Source organism: Perca fluviatilis, chromosome 13, assembly GCF_010015445.1.
Source record: "Perca fluviatilis chromosome 13, GENO_Pfluv_1.0, whole genome shotgun sequence".
In the NCBI taxonomy this organism is placed as follows: Eukaryota; Metazoa; Chordata; class Actinopteri; order Perciformes; family Percidae; genus Perca; species Perca fluviatilis.
In genome coordinates this window covers 19222174-19243382 of record NC_053124.1, presented here as the reverse complement: position 1 = coordinate 19243382, position 21209 = coordinate 19222174, and the positions used below count along the sequence as shown (strand labels likewise).

Sequence of the window (21209 nt, the reverse complement as noted above, 5' to 3'; positions counted from 1 at the left end):
CACTTGTTTTTATATAAAGCTCTTATTTATTTAGAATAAAATAAAATCCAGAGGCAGAGAAGTTCATTTTAAGCGTGTTTTCTCTGTCATTATGGTGCATTCAAGCCGTCTTTTCCTTTGCTTGCAAGCGAGGTGAGCCTCTACCTGCCTCTCTGACCCACCCGCCAATCAGAGCCCGGCTCAATCTGCAGCAGCCAATCAGCGTCAGACTCGCCCTCACCTTCAATTCTTTTCTTTTCTTTTTATAGTGAAAGAATGTCTTGCCATTAAAGCAAACGAAGGCAAATATTATAATGCATGGCAGCAGGATGTGTGGATATTTGTTATAATCTCAATACCAATTGAACACGAGACACACAGAGTGATTGGCTGTTTGGGGACAAAAGCGGCTTTACCTGCCAGGTGGAGCGGAGGAGAGAGAGAGAGAGAGAGAGAGAGAGAGAGAGAGAGAGAGAGAGAGAGAGAGAGAGAGAGAGAGAGAGAGAGAGAGAGAGAGAAAAAGAAGCGGGGCGAGAAAAGTCGACTTACCTGTAGCCCAACTTCTGGCAACTCACTCACTCTACTACCTGCTCCGACTTGAAAGTCCAGTTTCACAAGGAAGAACCGTAGAGGAAGCAAAATATGTCACAGGAGACAGACAAGTAAGTGATCGAGCCTGCCGAGAGGATCTTTGATGGTTTCAACTTAAAAGGAAAACTTTTCTTTTTATTCGCTCACTAAAAGAATCACTTTTTTATACATAGGTTTTTTTCAGAGGATGAAATTAACTTTGTGGTTAGATTACTTTTGGATATGTGTGACAAATATTAATCAATTTTCTTGGAGGAAACAACCTAAACTTGGCGCCGTGCATTTCATTAGAGCTAAATTCGCCATTTTTCTTTTTACTGAAAAAAGCCCTCAAAGTGCAAGGACTGGATTTTCAAAACACTTTGATGTCTTTGACTGAAAATAAGAGTTTTAGCTTTTTTGTTGCATAACTGTTTTCATATTTTAAGGCCTACAGTGCGCGATGGGTCTGCGTGTGAATGAGGACAGTGTGTGTTGCCCGTGGGCCTAACGTTACTGTGTTGTTTTGTAACACCAGAAACTCCTGTAGGCTGTTATTATTAAAGAATAAATTAAAACCTGTGTGCTAAAGCTACTTCTAGGACAATCAGAAGCAAAAAAACATTTCACTAACTTATTTAGGAGGGATTGTGCTTTTAAAAATACTTGTACTTAAATGTTTAATATCTTCTTAAACACCAGAAATAGCTGAGGAGGCCTTGGCTGACAGACGTCTCATAATGTTACAGAGGATCTGATATAGTTTGAGTTTGCATCCATAATTTAGCTTTAAATTTGTTAATAGTCTTAGTTATAAATGGGAATAACTGTATTATTAATAATCTATATTATTGAAATAGGGCACTTGTTCCTAACATGATGATTGTGATCTAATATTATTATTATTGTTGTGTATTTAAAAGAACTTAAAGTGTCTAAATGTAACTGCAGTGATGCTGTTTCATGCATCAGTGACAACTGCCTGCCACTATGACCCACAGTGGTAATATTTAGTCAGATCCACCAGAGTAGAGTTGTTGAAATCATAAACATCACCTAGATGTCTCTGGCCTTTTCATACCTTCATGCCAGCTCTCTACCTGCAGGCATTGGTTGGAGAAGTTGAGCAGAATTTGTAACTAAATGTAATTAAAAAAATAAATACATATCAACTTTGATAAGATGAGGCAGACAGGGTCAAACATCTTCATCCTGGGTGCCTCTTTACTTTACACCTTTACCCATGAAGGTTTGCGTCTGTGTGACATCACAGATTAGAGGCAGGACAAATGGGTTTGTTTTATTTGGCAGGGAGATCTGGCAGACAGGAGTTAATGGCAAGTAGAGAAACCACAACAGAAATATAGAGGAGTTATTTCATGTTGTTAATTCGTTTCCAAGACGTACAGACGATTTCACAGCTTAGAATATTCCTGATTAATATTTCCATATTGATTAACAATGTTAGTTTGATTCAAGCAAACTGAATGGTGAATGAACAAAAACAGGAAAAACAAGAACTAGTATGAGGCTACAGCATTATAACTAACCTCTTCTAAGACCTTTCCTGAAGGTGTGACATTATACTGATACCGTGCATTGTACAACAAGTGCAAGTTGACACATTCAGAGCCTCTCTTGTGATTGGCTGAGTTTGAAGAGATGTTGTGACAACACTTTGTGTTTAACTGGTCTGTGACTTAAGTGGGCCAACAGAGTGGAGAGACACACCCATGTAAACACACAAGACAGACATAAAAAGGGGCTATAGAATATACATTTTTAATTATTTTTTGATAACTTATTTGATATGGAAAATGTCCAAAATAATGACAAATGACCAGCTCATTTTAAATATCAGAATGAAGAGGAAAGCAAGCACATTTAAGTATAATGTGACGCTAAAACCAGCAGATACATTTACTGTATCTAGTCTATGTCCACTTGAATTAAAATGTTTATGCATGTCTTCCAGTAAGCGTCTGGTGGTGGTGGTCCCCAACGAGAGCTCCTATCCTGCAGTGCGGCGAGCTTACACCAGTGAGGACGAGGCATGGAGGTCGTACCTGGAGAACCCGCTGACAGCCGCCACCAAGGCCATGATGAGCATCAACGGGGACGAGGACAGCGCCAACGCCCTGGGCCTGCTCTACGACTACTACAAGGTCTGGATTTAATGCTTTTCTTTGTTTGATAATAAACTGAATATCTGTTGGGTGTTTGGGTGGTGGTCAGACAAGACCAGACATTTGAAGATAGCTTAATTTTTACTTTTTTTAAGATTATTTTTTGGGCATTTCTAGGCCTTTATTGACAGGACAGCTGAAGAAACTAAAGGGGAGAGAGGGGGGGGGAACGACATGCAGCAAAGGGCCGCAGGTCGGAGTCAAACCCGGGTCCCCTGCGTCGAAGAGCAACCCTCTATGTATGGGTGCCCGCTCTACCAACTGAGCTATCCGTGCACCCTTCATTTTTACTTTAAAGAAGATAGAGTCAAGCATGTTCTGAGATTTCCTTTACTTTTAAGTAAGAGCTATAAAATTTTGGACGCTTAAAATATTTGGATGTCGTGCATTGCACTGTGCCTTTCTTGCATGTTCAACAGAAAACTTTAAGGACTGTCTGCATCTTATACGTCTTTACAACTATAATATAACTCAAATATAATGAGCCATTGTCTGTTTTGAGAAAAAGCCACATGATAAACGAAAAGCACAGAAAAATAATAATAAATAATAATTCATACCATATTCATTTTTTATTTAGCAGCATATTCATTTAGACTTCTAGTTCTCCAAATTACACTGACTGTTTAAAAGTGTAATATGCTCACAGTATTATATCAGTCAGTGGAAGTCCAACAAATGAAATCCCAACACACACTGATTTATTATTAAACCACATTTCTAACTGTTTATCAAACATAATAAAGGACGGAGACACAAATCACTCACCCTCCAACATATTCTGACTTTCTCTGTCTTCAGGAATAAGAAAATTGTTAAGTAAAGATAAGAGGCCAACGTAACACGCCCTCCTTTTTATCCTTCCAGGTGCCTAAAGAAAAGAGGCTTCTGCCAGTTCCCAAAGTTCTTGAAATTACAGAGGAACAAGAGAAGAGGTCAGTGAATAAGAATAAGTATTGTCTCGCTCAAGGTTGCACATGTACAGACAGAAAACAAAAAAAGCTAAATGTGTAGTTGCTAGCAGACCTTTCTCAGCAATGTGTGGAATTAAATCCTGGAGCTCAGTGATTGCAGTAATTGACATGTGGTAAGCAGTTAAATATGAAACACTTTCAGTTTTATTAACAATAAAACACAATTTCCATAAGATAGTGATTTGAGTCAAGCACTTCTAGTACGCATGTGAGCAAATATCAGGGACGAGTGAGTCTTGTTTTACTTGAAGCACTGATACTGAATGAAAGGAGCACCGGCTGGACTGAGGCCCGGTGAAAACCTCCTGATCCCTGCAGAAGAGAAAATACAAAAGATTTTGTGACATAAAGTGTCTCTGGTTTTTCATCCATGTTTTTGTTTAGGTCTGCATTGGTGAGCAACCCCAGCAGCCAAAGTGAGGTGGAGATGGTGGACAACCGTGTTCAAGTCCTCAAATCTGTTCCTGTCAACCTGTCTCTGAACACGGAGCACCAGGAGACCAAACGGGAAGACTTCAGCAGCTCGACCGAGGTGGCATCAGGGGATGGAGGCTCGCCAGCTGTGGCCGTGGTGAAGGCCGAGGTGTACGCGCCCGTCTTCATGACGGGAGCAGGGCTTCACTACAGGGTGGAGGCAGAAGAGTCGTCGCGGGTGATCTACGAACAGAGTCCGTATGAGGTGACCACTGTCAGTCACAGTTCGTATGTGAAAGTCGACCAGCAGAGTCCGCCTGACAGCCCGTACGAAGAGGAGAGAGACGCGGTGAGAACAAACCCTAGAGTCTGAACAGATACTGTGTCAGGCCCGTTTTCCAAAAATCAAGTTTTGAAAAACTTGGTAGACACCCACACCCACACACACACACACACACACACACACACACACACACACACACACCCCTTCCACTAGGCTGGCTATGGGCCTGTGTGTTATCGTGTTATCATTACTGTGTTATGATCTTATACAGTACATGCATGGGTGGAGTTGTGGTGAAATGGTACGTGAGGACTGTAGATGTTTAAATATGATTCACTGAGAGTCCAAAGGTTCATTACCTAAACAGGAATCTTCAAGTGCTTGTTGAATTTGTTCCCTGTTTGCCTGAAATCTCCATGTCGTCATTCTGATCTTTATATATGACAATACAGTTTTTTCCTTATTTGCAGCATTGTTTAACCAGATCCTCTCTGGCTAAATGAACTTGTCCTTCTGCCCAAGTAATTTCCTCTTTCTGTATGTTTTAAGCGTTCTCAACAGAAGTACCACACACCTTCCTCTCTGGCTACAGATGACTTCTTATTTCACCAGGAAGGAGTGTAAGTCACACATATATATACACATATATAACAGTGTTAATATTCAAATACATGAAATCAAATTAATTAAAGTGTGTGTTGCTGTACACCCATCCCACCTTCTTATGTCTAATCACGTGTATGTGTGTGTGTGTGTGCGTGTGTGCGCAGTGACAGCTTCCAGTACACGCTGGACGCCACTCGCTCGCTGCGTCAGAAGCAGGGTGAGGGGCCGATGACCTACCTGAACAAAGGCCAGTTCTACGCGGTGACGCTCAACGAGCTCAGTTCCAACAAACGCCTCCGTCACCCCATCAGCAAAGTTCGGGTGAGGGTTATTTTTTATTTTGATTTAGCTGCAGTCATATATATATATCCCACAGAAAATACCAAGATGTGTTGTTGTTTTTTTGTATGTAATTAAAGTCTACCTATTACCAAACCTTAAAATGCAAAGCTGCTCTAATCTATCTTTTGATAATAACAATGGCTTGAATAACTATGTGTAATGTGAGAGGCGACTCTGCAGTTCCCCTCAGCTCTACAGAGCGTTTTAGCGTCTTTCAGCTCATTGTCTTGGATTTACTTCCTCCAACTTCATTTACAGCAGGGAACCGTTTTCAGTGAAAAAGCTCTGACAAACTCACCGTACACTACCGGCTCTGCACCAAACAGCAGACGGACAAAGTTAGCGACTGTCTGGTGAACATAGTGGAGCATTTAGCAGCTAAAGAGCCAGAAATTTACCACGGGCATTGGTAAACAAAGTGCTTAAAGCGAGTGAATGATTTACATTCCTCAGTTGGACACAAACACAACTCCAAATGAAGTGGCTGACAGGACAACAGATTAAAAGATTATTCTGGTTTGTTACAATTTGGGTTTTTGTACTGTAGTTTTGGCCATCATTTCTAATGGTTATTCTGTTATACTCACCAGAGTAATTTCTGAGATCTGGCACCATCGCTACTAGAAGTCCTACAGGGAGAGGGGTCAGACGATCAGATTGATAGATGATACAGTAAATCACTTTGTGTGGATATTTAACTGAAAGTTAATGCACCCCAAAATAAGAAGTTTAAAATGTAAACAACTGCTGATGTTTATTGCCTTGTCAGACATCTATTTTGCGATGTTGCTGCGTCGCCAGATCTCAGAGACCTTTTTATCATTCATTTGTGTTGGAATTTTATGCTATCCTACAATCCTAAAAAACTCAGTCTCAAAACTTGACCATCATTTGACCTTTTTACCCTCTCAGAGTGTGATCATGGTGGTGTTCAGTGAAGACAAGAACCGAGACGAGCAGCTGAAGTACTGGAAGTACTGGCACTCTCGGCAACACACGGCCAAACAGAGAGTCTTAGACATTGGTAAGACTTACTCCTTACTCCTCCTTTCCAAGACTTTCTCCGTGTTTTATATGTGAACGACGAGCAAATTCTTGAATAATTCAAAACACACAAACCAAAAGACAATGACAAATTTATGTTATTGCAAAAGCTGGAATGCACTTAGCTAATAAACAAGGCATGACCAAACTAAGAGCAAATAAGCCCCCACACAATTGTCTGCCCAAGGCTGTTCAGCTGCCCACCATCACACACACACACACACACACACACACACACACACACACACACACACACACTAAGTCTCTTAAATGTCTAGGTGTTGCTGAGACACACAACATAAATCCTCTAATCTCCTCTACATTGCCTGAGAGATTGAGCAAACACTGAGACAAAACAAAACTCTCTCTCTCTCTCTCTCTCTCTCTCTCTCTCTCTCACAGCATTTTCCACAAGTGTATGCTGTCAATCTGAAGCCTCATATTAAATTGGTATCTTTGACCTATTGGCTGCCAGTGTTTTTTTTTGTTTTTTTTTTGTTTTGTTGATCGGTTTGAATTTGAACCAATCACTTTTTACGCCTTGTTGAATGAGTGTGTGAGAAGCTAGCAGGCGGTTTGCATTTGACAAGCTTGGGCCTGTCAACCAGGCAGAGATTCGGAGGTATGTGGGAAGCTTGGGGTGGATGGAAGACACACAGACACACACACACACACACACACACACACACACACACACACACACACACACACACATACCTATACACAGCTTGTTGGGACAGAGAGAGGAATGCTAGCCACACTGTTACCGTGACTGGTTTTGGTCTGTTGAAAGAAATTCTTGCCCAATTTAGATCTTCATCTTACAGTTATATATTTACATGAACCAATCCAAATCCTACTCAGCCTACAATTCACACATATCTTTATTTCTGTTCCCAACCGGGGCATAGCGGAATAGATTAAAGTGGTTGTGAGATGGTTACTGTGTTTGGAAATGAGAAAAATTCAGCTGCACTAAGTTTTGTTTAGTTTTGGACTTTTCTCAGAATTTGTCTTGGTTCCTTGTTCTTTTGGAATACTAAATTCTTAAACTGTGAAACTTTCTCTGAGCAGTGAGAATCACTCTTTGATAGACAGGAACCCTTCGACAAGTGTTGCAAATGGACAGTGCTTCGTAGTAAAGGAAATAGTTTAGGAAACACACACATTTGCATTCTTGCTTAGATGGTAAGATTGATACCACTTTCACGTCTGAGACTGGTATCAATCTTCTCATCAAACTCTCAGCAAGAAAGCAAATAAGCGGATTCCCCAAAATATCAAACTATTTCCTTTAAGCACAAGAGGTTGGGAACCGCTATCGGATAACTGCAATAACTTGACTTTCTGTTGTTTTGCTGGTGAACAGTATCTCAGTATTAACATGATTTAAAGATTTGTTTGACATTTTTTAAAGCTATCATTAGATCCTGCTAAGAGGAAGTGTGTTATCCCTTTGCATCCTGTTTGGCATTTGTGAAACAGTGTGAGTCTGTTTGTTTGTGTGTATGAGCCACAGATAGATAGCGTGCATTTCCAGTTTGACCCACAGAGCAGAGCTACTCTTCTGTGCCACACTGACAGGTGTAGTGTAAACCCAGTTGCCTATCTGCTCATAGATATGCACACGCTGTCAGCATGTACAAACATAGATCCCCATAACAGATTGCAAACGAGGATGCTGAGAAACTACTTATCACGTTTAAAATACTATAATGATGTGTTAACAGTCCAAACCACCAAAGTATTTAGTTTAATATCAAAACTAAAGAAAGCAGACAAATGATTTTAGCTCTAATTTTTGTGCGTGCATGACTGTGCATCAAAGTGGGGAATCTCCACTCAAACAGTTCAGTAGGTCAAATGACAGACCCCTCCACCCTGCTCCTCAGAGCTGGATGCAGCCTGTAATCTGAAGCTGTCCAGAGAGCTGATCTCAATAGCGATGGAGGGTTTGTTGGGGGCGTGGGGGGTAGGGGGGCGATCATGCCCCTGGGCTGCGTCACAGAATGGATCATTTGAATGGGGTTATTTCTTAGGGGATACTAGCAGTTAGGCATGTTGCCGCCTGCCTTGCTGCTTTGTGCACCTGCTAAAGAACCAGGAAGTGTCGCCGTAACGGCGGTTAGGATGATGGAGGAAGTCGCAGGTCATTCAAGCGAGGGGGGGGGGAATGCTCTGAGATGTGACCAGCAGAACTGTTGTCGGATGAGCTGCCTCTCCATAAAAAGACGTTCTAGAATAAATTTGCTTTTACCGCAATTAACCCTTCAGTATTGTCATGCTTTATGTCGGGAGCCTTTGCTCTGGAAAGAGGTAACCGACAAGATGGACCTTGGAGATTTTTCAGACTCCCTTATAATATTGAATGAGAAACAACATTGACTGGGGGTTACCCACTTGTTTGCCTCCTCCCAGGTGGCCTGACTCTGCTTGACTTAAAGTTCTAAAGCTGTGTGTAATGTAAGGGACTTTAGGTTTTTGGTATGTCTGTGTCCATGTAAACATGGTGTACCAATAGCTTCTCTGATCAGGAAGGAGATCTTAGGCTGATCGAGTTATTCTTTTATTCATCTATAACGATTGACCTGAAGTACAAGTTTTCCACATCAGACGTTCAGCCCAAATCACATCTGTCTCATCCTATCAGCGTCTCTTTCACAGATAGATTTTTATTGTAGCTGGAACCCAATCCCATGAAAAGACCAAATCCAACAATGCACTAGTCCTTCTCTCCCACTTTCCTACCATGTCTAAGCCTATTTAAAACAGCTCACAAGTAGGCCTACATAGTTTAATATTTTGTTACCACAGCATACCGGTGTACTTAATGCCTCACATTTAAAGTCCCTCCAATTTGTGGTCACACAGGTCAACAATAGCCAACTGATGCTCTCACCTGACTTTTAATATGGTTCTCAGAGCCAGATAGCCTCCTGTGTTCCTCCTGCTTCCTTTGAAGCCTTTGAGAGTTTGTTTGCCCAAGCAGATAAGGTTTTATCTTATAAAATTGAAGCGTGCCATTTGATTGCTTATCTTAACAAACAATAGCTACCTGCTTGTGTCATTTATTGACCAATTTGTGCCATGTGTGGAGGGGAGATATGATGTTTGGTCAGGTTTTTTAAACAGCAGATATCGGCAAAGTAAAGGGGAATGCACGTAGATTGAAAAAATACTTTTGAGCATGCTTTTATGGCAGAAGTTATATTTGAAAGGGCAGAAATAAACCATCCCTCTGCTTGTCCTCACAGCTGATTACAAGGAGAGCTTCAACACGATTGGCAACATTGAAGAAATCGCCTACAACGCCATCTCCTTCACCTGGGACGTGAATGAAGAGGCCAAGGTACTAAACACAAATATTACTGTCTTTTTTGCGGGACATAAATGTTCCTTTTAATTTTCCTAGAAACCGGTCTACTATATTCACTCTCGCTGGAGGTGGGCTGTAGATGTAAAAGAAAAAGAAAAAAAAGCAGCGGGACAGGTTATTTTGTGCTGATTCAGGTGTTGGCAAACAAATGCATTCGCTTGACAAATGAACTGTGATGCAGGCAGCTCACCTGTAGACATCACAAATACTCACTTAAAGAAATGGTGAATTAAATCGTAAACATTTTGTTATACAAGAATTGAAAGCCAAACGTGGGTCCTTTGCACCAATGGGTATGTTTTCCGCTGTCCATCATGAGGCTGATGGCCAGTGTTGTGTACTTTTTGCTGTGTTTGTCTTCTTTGTGTTTGTGCCCCACTCCTTTGTGGCCACTCCTTAAATGGAGCTCCGTCACTGTTTAACTCCAGAGGCCCCCAAGGGCCAACACAGAACAATCCCTGTCCCCACCCTCTGTTGTTTGTTTTGCCCTCATTTCTGTGTGAATGCGAGTGGTTGTGTGTGTGTGTGTGTGTGTGTGTGTGTGTGTGTGTGTGTGTGTGTGTGTGTGTGATGTGGCTTGTTCATTGTAATAGCAGCCCGCGGACAAAGACGTTGCTGGTGGAAATCCAAGCACACTTAGTTCTCTGGACCAATATTGACTCTTTCTCTCTGTACTTCTGTCGCTCTCTTTCTCTTAATCTGTGTGACTATTGAGCCTGAATATATCTGTGTGGTAGCGCAGGAACAGGTGTAATGCCAGCTCAGGTAGCTTATTGTTCAGCATGCCTCTACTGTTGTAGGTCTAAAAAGGAAGGGACAGAATTATTCCAAAAGTTGCATTAAAAGTTTATTTTACGTGTTTTAGACCAAATAAAAAACTTTTGATTGTCTATTTTAAGTCTCAGGGGAAACTTCTTGTTTACTAAGAAAAAGTGTAAGGAGCGCTTCTGGTCCTTTTAACCACCGGTGCTCATGTAAGGGAATAAAGTTCACGGAGAGGATGGTTTAAGTGAAAGAGTGAACCAGTCAGCTGATTTGGTTGGGAAGAGAGAGAGAGAGAGAGAGAGAGAGAGAGAGAAAAAGAGAAAATGTGAAGTATAGAAATCTACCTGAATGAACTTACGCTAAGCTTCATTTCATAGCAGACAGTTGAGACGTGTCAGAAAATGAGGAGAGAGTGTAGGTGGGATTCTCAGCTGACCGCCATTGCGCCGCCGCGTAAAACTGCCGTGACATTATCTTCAACGCAACACTTGCTGAACCGTTTCATCGGCAACCAAACAAAAGAACACATCTGCACTTGGTCATTTGTATAGCGCAGCTGCCATTTTTAAAATAAATTGCGGTCACTATTGATGTTAGCTTAACTATTTAAAAATGGTGGGTTTGTGCAGGATGTCTCGTGTGATGGTTCCCTCTGACCAATCACTGGTCTGCAGCGTTTTTACTCCACCTTCTAGTATTGCTCGGAACTAGGGTTGGGTATCATTTGGGTTTTTTCCGATACCGGTGCTAAACGGTGCCTGAACCGAAATATATATAATATATTTATAATGTTTATAATATAAAATATAAAAAAGGAGCACAAAACGACAGTTGGCGACATTAAAGAACGGCTTGTTTATTGCTAAAGCCATATGGTCAAAATTAAATGATTGATTAATAATGTAATAACAATAACTTATAACAATGACTTATTTCACCAGTAAACCGCTGGTAAACGACAAAAACAAGCACCAGATAGGAAAAGGGTATTTTACAATAACTTTGAATGCACCACAAGGCTGGCGAGTTTCAAGTGAACGCACCGTCTGTGTTGTTTTTCCGACAACGGCAGCTGCAGTCAGACTGTTACGTCCCGGTGTTGGACTCCTCTACAGGGAAACACAGTCACACTTCACACCGCTTAACGTAAGCTGTCAGCATTTTAACCACTGTGTTTAATCCAGCTACTAGCTAACGGTAACGTAGCGTCCCGTGCAGCGATGCTTCTGAAAAAAAAAAAGTCAGGCACCGAAATGAGGAACCAAAATGTTACTACCGTTTATGTCGGAACAGGTGCCCTATTGGCACCGCGTTTCGGTACCCAACCCTACTCGGAACCTCGACCTAGGTGTTAACAAAAAAAGTACCAGGTACCAGGTACTATCCACAGCTTTTGTTAATGGAAAACCAAAAAAGAGTTAGTCGAGCCGTACCATGCAGTGGAAATGGAACATTTGTAAAAAGAGAACCCCAGAGCATAGAATGGCATCAAATAGACCACGCCTGTGATGCAGTTCATAATTGTAACTCTCAATGTTTAAATACATAGGAAATTGGAGATACATACAGAAAAAGACACTGTTATGTAACAAGCTTCTCACTAATCTGGTGTGGTATGTAGCCATGCGGTTACATGTAGTTTTGACTTCTATCTACAGAGATTCTGAGATATCTGATATTTCTGGTGCAAAACAAACACAACAGAGAAAGAAAGGAATTTTGTTTGTAAATACCTTTGAAACTTTCCACAGAAACAATCTCCCACTCATGGCGCTGAATGTAGACATTTTAAATTTGAACTGTTTTTGGCAACAGCAAAAAAAAAAGTATTCATCAAGTATTTGAAATACAGACTTTAAACGATGCAGCATGTGTCTCTGAGCGGGAGTATCAAGTCATGTTTTAAAAATGAAAATATCTTCAACCACACATACAGTAAATGAAATAATATTGTTTTTTTCATTTTGTGGTCAAGGACCGTCTTCTATTTGCACCTGTCAACATTTTGAGTTGTTGTGGTTGATTTGGTCGATTAAATTGTGTATAAAAGAATTAGATTACTTTAAAGAAAATAGCTTAAGAAAAAAATTAACTGTTATTTATTGTAACATCAAACACCTCTGGTCCCCCGCAACCCTCCTTTATGTACCCCCTGCAGATCTTCATCACAGTCAACTGTCTGAGTACAGACTTCTCTTCTCAGAAGGGGGTCAAGGGTCTTCCTCTGATGATCCAGATCGACACGTACAGCTACAACAACCGCAGCAACAAGCCGCTGCACAGGGCCTACTCACAGATCAAGGTCTTCTGTGACAAGGTGAGGAATCACTTCCTCTTCATCAGTTATAAGGATGTTGTCTGGAAAAGTTTCGTCATTTTGTCAGTAAATCTATGTCCGTTAAAGGGTACCATTTAGTAAACATTGTATTGGGACGAGGGTTTTTGCTCCCTGTTTTGTATTTTCTGTCCGTATTTTTTAAGTGGATTTAAAATGTGTTAATATTGCTCATTTGTAACTAGGTCTGCAAATAATCAGTCTGCTCGATTGATTAATCAATCATTTCATTTATAAAATGTCAGAACAGAGTGAAAAATGCTTGTTATAATTTCCACACAACATGGTGTATTTGAATTTGTTGTTTTATTCTGCCATCAGTCAAAAACTAGAAAGCTATTCAGTTCACTTACATATATGTCAAATAAAATCAGGAAACTGAATGGACGACCAAATATTGAACAAGACAGATGAGATAAACTACAGCGGTGTTCTTGGCGATTTCTGGAGAGGAGATGTTAAAAGTTGCTTTCAAATGAAGCATTATTATAGCAGTTGTGTCCTGATGATCAAAGTAAGCCTCCAACTTTTATGAGTAAAAAAAGCAGAATATTACATATATTGTTGCTGTCAGCAATGAGAGTTTGTGTATGTGTTGAGCTGTTGGGATTTTTGCCATCAAGTGAAAATGCTGCAGTATATATTGTAAATGTGTCACAGACAGTGTTTGACTATGTCAGTGAGGGAGTTAAACCATGACATAAGTCCTCCCTCTAGTGGTCTCACCTGCACATTGAGCCTCCAGATACACCTGTACATACACACACACACACACACACACACACACACCATTACTCATTATGTCAGAGTGTGTTTAAAGGATGCTGGTAACATTTCCACAAACCGATGTGTTCAATATGTTTTTGTCTGTTGTCTTTCTCAGGGAGCAGAGAGGAAAATAAGGGACGAGGAGAGAAAACTGTTCCGCAAAAAGTCAAAAGGTTTGAATTGCATGAAAAAAATCATTTTGCTTGTAAAATGTTGGTATCAAAATCAGAGGAAATTATAGATGCAGGATGTGATATGAGGACCGGAGAGGTATCAAACGCCCTCTTCATTAACTCTTTATGAAATAACGGTGAATACATCTCTCTCCCCTGCTTTTAGATATTTGTGTCTACAAGGTATTCATTTTAGTTTCTTTGGCTGGAGAAATCTATCTGTTCTTTTCTAAAAAATCTTCTTTGTCACTGGTGTTTAGGTAAAGATGGAGGTGTAGGGGTGATAACCGCTCCCAAGAAGTCCGACACCACTTATTTCAAGACTATGAGCGACTTGGAGGCTCAACCCGTACTCTTCATCCCCGACGTTCACTTTGGCAACCTGCAGAGGGCCGGACAGGTATAGATTGCCTCTCTATAAACAAAAGTGAAAGAACTTGTTTCCTTTTACAGTAACTGAGTTCATCTGCTGAAAGGGGAAATTGGAGCTGCCACAGTAAAATGCTGTTTACACGTTGATGCATCAGTTTTAACAATCTAATCATAAATTGGATATATAAATAAATCAGTCATAAATAAGTCACAGCAGCTGTTTTTTTTTTTTTTTAAGATAATTTTTTGGGCATTTTAGGCCTTTATTTGACAGGACAGCTGAAGACATGAAAAGGGAGAGAGAGGGGGAATGACATGCAGCAAAGGGCCGCAGGTCGGAGTCAAACCCAGGCCCGCTGTGTCGAGGAGCCAACCTCTGTATATGGGTACCCGCTCTACCAACTGAGATATCCGGGTACCCCACAGCAGCCATTTCTATGCAGAATGAGTACTTCAAGTGCTCATAATATGCTTTTTCCTTTTTCTTTATTGTGTTATATATCTTTTTTTGTGCATGTTATAAGTTTACAAAGTGAAAAGCCCAAAGTCCACCCCAAAGGGACTTACCATGTCCAACAGAAAACACTGTTCACAAACTGCTCCAAACAGCTCTATTGTAGTCCAGCCTTTACTTCCGTGACGAACGTGTCACTTTGTATGTTATAATGCTCGCCTAGCATGCCCTCATACTCTGCTTCTTAATGGCTAGTTGTCCTTACCTAGCTACTGCTCATGTGTGACTCCCAACAAAGATGGTACAGAAGCGTGATGTCTCACTCTGTAGCTAAAACAGAAAGCTCAACACACAGGGTGAAAAGAGGAGCTGCAGCAATGTGCAGTACAACAAAAATATGGTGTTTTTTGAAAATTAAACCATGTAAACCTATTCTGGTACAACCTCTAAATACAATTATGAACTTGAAAATGAGCATAATATGAGCACTTTAGAGCTTGAGTATTTCTCCCCCAACCTCCTGTCTTCGAAGAATTTCTCAATATGAATTAAATATTCTACTTAATGTTTTTATTTGTACACAAAGCTTAAAACGTACATTAATGCGTAATACTTCATTTGCAGGTGTTTACCTTCAACACAGAGGAGATTGAGAGAGAAGGGTGAGTGTGTGTCAATGAGCATTTTCATTTACACACGTGATATAAATATAAAGTATGCAAATGAAAGCAGGTACAGATACCGACCAAAGGCATACAGAGGAAGTGTTGTGTCACCACAAATGCAAACACATTGCATACGTTTATGGCACTTGACACACGTTTGTTTGTTTTTGTGTGTTTTCACCAGGAGTGTGCTGGTGAAGAGGATGTTCAGGTCGCCAGATGAAGATCTGTGTCCGTCACCTCAAAAACAGATCAAAGAGGAGACGCACAAGAAAGGTACAACATGGCTGCTTCCTTCTTTGCACGCTCCAAACCCAGGTTATAGATTATATAAGGTTTATTCTTCCGCCTCTCTCTGCAGTGCTGTTGTACGTAAGAAAGGAGACGGACGAGGTGTTTGACGCTCTAATGTTGAAGAATCCCACACTCAGAGGCCTGATGGATGCTGTGAGTGACACCTTGCTGTAAGAGTGATGTGAAAGGCACAATTTGTTTGCAGCAGAGCACCCGTTTACAAACTGCTTTCATCTGTCATTCGTAGATATCAGAGAAGTACGGCGTGGCCACAGAGAGGATAGCCAAAGTGTACAAGAAAAGTAAAAAAGGGTGAGTAAGGAGACAGATTGCAGTTGTAGGTCTATTTGGAGCCTTGTGTTAAGCATGTGAAATTAAACTTTAGTGTCTTTTGTGTCAGGATCCTGGTGAACATGGACGATAACATCATTGAGCATTACTCCAACGAAGACACCTTCATCCTCAATATTGAGAGCTACGCAGACGCCTACAAGATCACACTGACAGAGATCTGACTGCTCATCAGCCGACTCGAAGGACCGCAAGTTGAGACGAAAGAGACGCTGTGACTGCTGGTTGGCTGAAATCTACGAGGCTGCTATTGATTGGCTGATAAGCTGACTGACAGTATTGGAGATGTTGGCGTTGCTCCAACGCTCTGAGGTCAACGTCGACACATTTCATTCCTCTCTGACACTGTTACACTATGAAGCAAGTCATATGGAGGACGACGACCCTATAAAGAGAGGACATTATAGAAATTCTATGAACTGGTTATATTTACATCCTCATTGTACTCATCCTCTATGTTGTGAGGTGAAATGATGTAGTACAGATCCATGGCCTCCACTTTTGCTAAATATTTTTATTGTATAAAAAAGTTGTACTTTTCTGTACAGTCCTGTGTTTCTGCCAAATTACCCATCAGGAGTAGCCTCATGAAATACCTGATGCACTGTATGTAGCTTGAATTAGTTGGGTCTAATTAACGTAGCTTCTTTGCCTGCCAGCCTTTGTTTGTGTTAGTTGTGTTATTATTTATTAATGACAATGTTTTTCATTTCTTTAGCAATTTATCCAAGGATTTCAAGTACTTACATTTCAGTGACTTTGTTTAGTCGTCCTCTCTAAGAGTACTCAAGGAGTTTTCAATGGCTTATCTCTATTTTTCAGCCATGTTGTACTATTTACATGTTGACAAATTTGTAGGACCTAACATGAAATGGTAATGACAAAAAAATAAATACTGTAAACAACGTTTGTTTTGGTGACAAATGGAACTTGACCTCATTTTCTTGGCTCTATTGAAAAATGAATAAAGTTATATATAGAGATGTCATTTTTGGTTAAACAAGATTAAGAGTGAGGTTCTGTTAGGCTGTACCTAAGACGTAGGTTTCTTTGAGCTAAATGCTCACGTACACAATGACAATGCTAACATACTGATGTTGAGCCAGTATCCTGAAACAATGAAAAAGTGGGTGTGTTTTAAGGCAACGTAACTATACCAAATCACATGAATTTTGCTAGTCAAGTAATGGAAGTTACTGCTTTGATATGCTATGCTAAGCTAGGCTAACTTAGTAAGCTTAATTTGTTTTGTTTTTTTATATTTAGTTACTCTCCCATGTGGGTCATCTAAATGAATTACCATAATGTCTATTCATCAAATGTCATACTTTTCAATTAGAAAAATAACTGTTTAAAGTAAATTTAGCTTTAGCTAAGGCTAGCCAGGGGCTGGCAGTGGTTATCTGCCCAGCTAGCTTTTATTTGACATTAGTATAACCCATTGGCAGGCCATGTATCTTAAAGTGATGGTTCGGAGTAATTTCACCCTAGGGTCCTTTGCACCATGACCTCGAGCCAAACACCCCCCCAGAAGCTTTTTCACCTGGGTCTAACATTGAGAGCGTATAGATTGCAATATTGCGAAGGTTAATCGATTGGTACACTGTTCTAATGATAAATTAGTTCACGATATAGTTACTTTCATAATGATAATAAGAAGTTTATAAATAACACTTGCCTGCTGGCTTCTGCTCTCTGCTGTTGTTGTTGCTGTTAAGACCGAGTGCTTAGGTACATCTACAAATTACAACAACCAAAAGAGATGCAATAAAAATATTTTTAATTTAACTTATTTTTTAAAGTAAGTGCTGTAGTATAACTAGCAGGAGACAAGTAATAATTGAGGTAAGTTTGGAGACATTACCTTATTTAATCATTAAATTAATAAATATTTTTGTTGCATCTCTTTTCGGTGTTGTAATTTGTAGATGTCCCTAAGCACTCTTACTGCCCGGTAGTAACAGCAGCAGCAGCAGCAGAGAGCAGAAGCCAGCAGGCAAGTGTTATTTACATACACTTCTGGTGTACTTACAAACTTTACAATCCATCGTTTTATGAGTGCATAACCTATATATACTAGTGTAGACCTTTGGTATCATTTCGGGCATTATTAGTGGGGTAATGTTAAGAGACACTTCGGATCCATTAGCCTCTGCGCTAAGCTATTCAGCGGCTAACGCTACTCTAGCTAACTCTCCCAATGTTAGACCCAGGTGAAAAAAGCTTCTGGGGGGGTGTTTGGCTCGAGGTCATGGTGCAAAGGACCCTAGGGTGAAATTACTCCGAACCATCACTTTAAGCCTGGGCCTTCAGTACTATCCTACAGCAATTAAAGGGATACTTCACCGATTTCGCATTAAGCTTTGCATCAGTAGAAACACGGCAGTATTTTCGAATGACCGTGCTTCCCTCCCTCATGTCCCCCTGAGATGAGAGATCTCTGTAAAAATATTTATTAATTTAATGATTAAATAAGGTAATGTCTCCAAACTTACCTCAATTATAACTTGTCTCCTGCTAGTTGTACTACAGCACTTACTTTTAAAAAATAAGTTAAATTAATAAATGTTTTTGTTGTATCTCTTTTGAGTGTTGTAATTTGTAGATGTCCCTAAGCACTCGTCTTACTGCCGGTAGCAGCAGAGAGCAGAAGCCAGCAGGCAAGTGTTATTTAAATAAACTCCTGGTGTACTTACAAACTTTCCAATCCATCATTTTGTGAGTAAATAACCTATTTGTACTAGTGTAGAAGTTTGGTATCATTTTGGGCATTATTAGTGGGGTAACTTACAAAATACACATTTGGATCCATTAGCGCCTGCACTAAGCTATTCAGCTGATCACGCTAACTCTCCCAATGTTTGATCCAGGTGAAAAAAAGCTTCTGGGGGGTTGTTTGGCTCGAGGTCATGGTGCAAAGGACCCTAGGGTGAAATGACTCCGAACCATCACTTTAAGCCACGGTGTTGGCTAGTTATGTCTTTATTACATGTTACATTGTCTAAATATATATGAAAAAAGACAATCAGCCATCTTCCTATTTTGTCTTTATTTGAATAACAAAATGGACATTCTACACAGAACACAATGCAAGTTAATAATATAAAATCTACAAAATGACAGTGAAGTTTTTTGTTCGACAGTTAACTGCACAGTATAAATGGATACAATACTGTATTTTTTTTTTTATTAATCTATATTTGGCACTTGACCACAAGATGCTACTGAAGTGAAATGTGGGACTAACGTACTTGATCACCTACTTGAAATATGCAGAAGCCCAGAAAATTTATCACAACTATTCCCCCTTCAAAGTCCTCATTCATCCACCTGTGAAGACTATTGCATCTCATGGTGTTTTCAGACTAGCAGGTACAGAGAGGTGAAAGTTAAGTAGAATGGAAGCAGTAAAGAGCTATCAGTAAATCCGGCTATAACAGAGCTGTAACTTGCTACCATCAGTGCTTTGTTCTGATATCGCCATTATCACAGTAGCACTGAAACTGTCACCTGCCAAAAAATAGTTGTTGCACATTCCACAGATGTAAAGTCACATTTGGACAAAACTTGAGATTTGCAGAGGTTACTGTTGCACTTTAATGACGCAAACACCATTTAGAGACCGTTTACACACCAGTTACACACAGTACACGAAAAACGTAATGACTGCCAATGTTTACTGGCTTCCTGGGAAATATTAGGTCAGTGGAGGGGCGGTTGGGGATCAAACTGAGATCTGTAGCTATTTAAGGGAGAAAAAGTAGCTACATACACTAAATGTAGCAGTGGATATTTAAAGCAAAATGTATAGCAATATGTGTGGTCCTCTCCTTTTTAACATCTCTAGCATAAATATGATGAATATACTGTACAACCTTCTTTCATATCATATTCGTCAAGTAAAATAAAATAAAATGTTTATCATCACATTCAAATAATTTATACGTCAAAGAATAGATTTTTCTTCCATTGTAGCAAATTTCCACAATGTGATAACAGAGTAAAAGAATATATAAGTAAAATACTATATATTCATATAAGATCTAACTTTTTTTTTTGCTCATACGCTTGTTCAACCATAATTGAAGGAAGAGAATCACAGATGTTTATATGCATTTGTCAAGTTAATGTAGTCTTCAGAAAAATAAAAGCTGTGTGTGTGTGTGTGTGTGTGTGTGTGTGTGTGTGTGTCAGGCATGAAAACGGGTCAGGGGTGAAAAAGGTGAGAAGGATATTACCCCTCTAGGTAGGTCCGGGGGCATGCTCCCCCGGAAGAAAATGTTAAATATTCTATATTTTAAAGCATCAATCTGATGCATTTTGAGATGAATTTTTTGCCAACCAACAGTGTAATATTTCAATATGCACTCATTAAAGTTAATTTGACTGGCAAAACAGTTAATGTCCTTCTGACATTACACAATAATAAAAGTCATAATTTTTAAAAAGTAAAAAGTTTTGGATCAATTTTTACTTCTTCCAACCATATGTTAAATAAAGAGTCAATGTGGATTTACATATTGGAATAATATCATAATCCTACAATGAATCATTGTGAAAACTAAACTTTACTACTTTGGCCAGGTCATCATCAAAAAAGCAAATTAGTAAATTCATGATTTTGTCCATGTTGATATTAGCTGCTTTATTTACATTTAAAAACGTTGCATTGTTTATCTTTTCATATAGCTAGAAGTCTAAACTCTGGGACAAGGCCGTTATGTTTATATAACTGCCATGCTGATTCCAAACAAACAGCTTTGTCAAGGCAGTTTGGGCTTCAGATAGCTTTTACAAATCATGTTCCGCTATGAACGTGCACACACGTATTGTTTGTATCACGGTCGGTCAGTAAAGGCGCAGTCGCAACGGTAGCGGTCGTTGTGAGTGCACGGACCGAAGCTTTGTGATTAGCATCTAATGACTAGCAAGCACTTTCTTACCGCTGCTGCCGTCCAGTCTCTTCCTTCAACATGCGCTGCAGAAGCAAGCACCCGGCTCCATAGACAGTATCCCGGCTCCCTCAGTTTGAGGCACTAAGTGCTAAACGGCTTCCCGTCTCCACCCTTTTCCACTAGTCCTCTATTCATATCCAGCGCCATTTTTTTTAACTACTTTCTCAACTAAAGCTGCCTGTATCTACATGCTCCAAGTTTGATAAACTTTGCCTCCATTTTTTTTAGACGCGTTACCACAGAGACCACAGCGGCACCGCACTCTGACATTTCGGCAAAGACCCGCCCTACTTTGCATCTGAT

At 40.1% G+C, this 21209-nt stretch overlaps 1 protein-coding gene across 2 annotated transcripts; it reads left to right on the top strand.

The window, feature by feature from the left end:
* The first annotated feature begins 479 nt into the window (after nucleotides 1-479).
* Nucleotides 480-16880, top strand: grhl2b (grainyhead-like transcription factor 2b). 2 transcript variants are annotated; one of them, XM_039820543.1, is made up of 16 exons: nucleotides 480-641; nucleotides 2525-2714; nucleotides 3603-3670; nucleotides 4094-4472; nucleotides 4956-5026; nucleotides 5177-5333; nucleotides 6267-6378; nucleotides 9653-9747; nucleotides 12698-12856; nucleotides 13758-13815; nucleotides 14076-14215; nucleotides 15266-15303; nucleotides 15491-15582; nucleotides 15668-15753; nucleotides 15848-15912; nucleotides 16001-16880. In XM_039820543.1, exons 1-16 carry the CDS (start codon nucleotides 622-624, stop codon nucleotides 16113-16115), a joined length of 1845 nt encoding a protein of 614 aa, XP_039676477.1. In that variant the 5' UTR covers nucleotides 480-621; the 3' UTR covers nucleotides 16116-16880. The 2 variants fall into 2 exon arrangements, with proteins under 2 accessions (XP_039676477.1, XP_039676476.1); XM_039820542.1 differs by lacking the exon at nucleotides 480-641 and having other exon boundaries at nucleotides 650-2714.
* The last annotated feature ends 4329 nt before the right edge of the window (nucleotides 16881-21209 follow it).

Bases quoted from the DNA above. Each gene is read 5' to 3' on its own strand.
- grhl2b (XM_039820542.1), top strand. From the start codon at position 2,367: ATGTCCAAAATAATGACAAATGACCAGCTCATTTTAAATATCAGAATG. The intron at 6,379-9,652 runs GTAAGACTTACT...TTGTCCTCACAG, and splicing joins ACAGAGAGTCTTAGACATTG to CTGATTACAAGGAGAGCTTC. The intron at 15,583-15,667 runs GTACAACATGGC...CTCTCTCTGCAG, and splicing joins AGAGGAGACGCACAAGAAAG to TGCTGTTGTACGTAAGAAAG.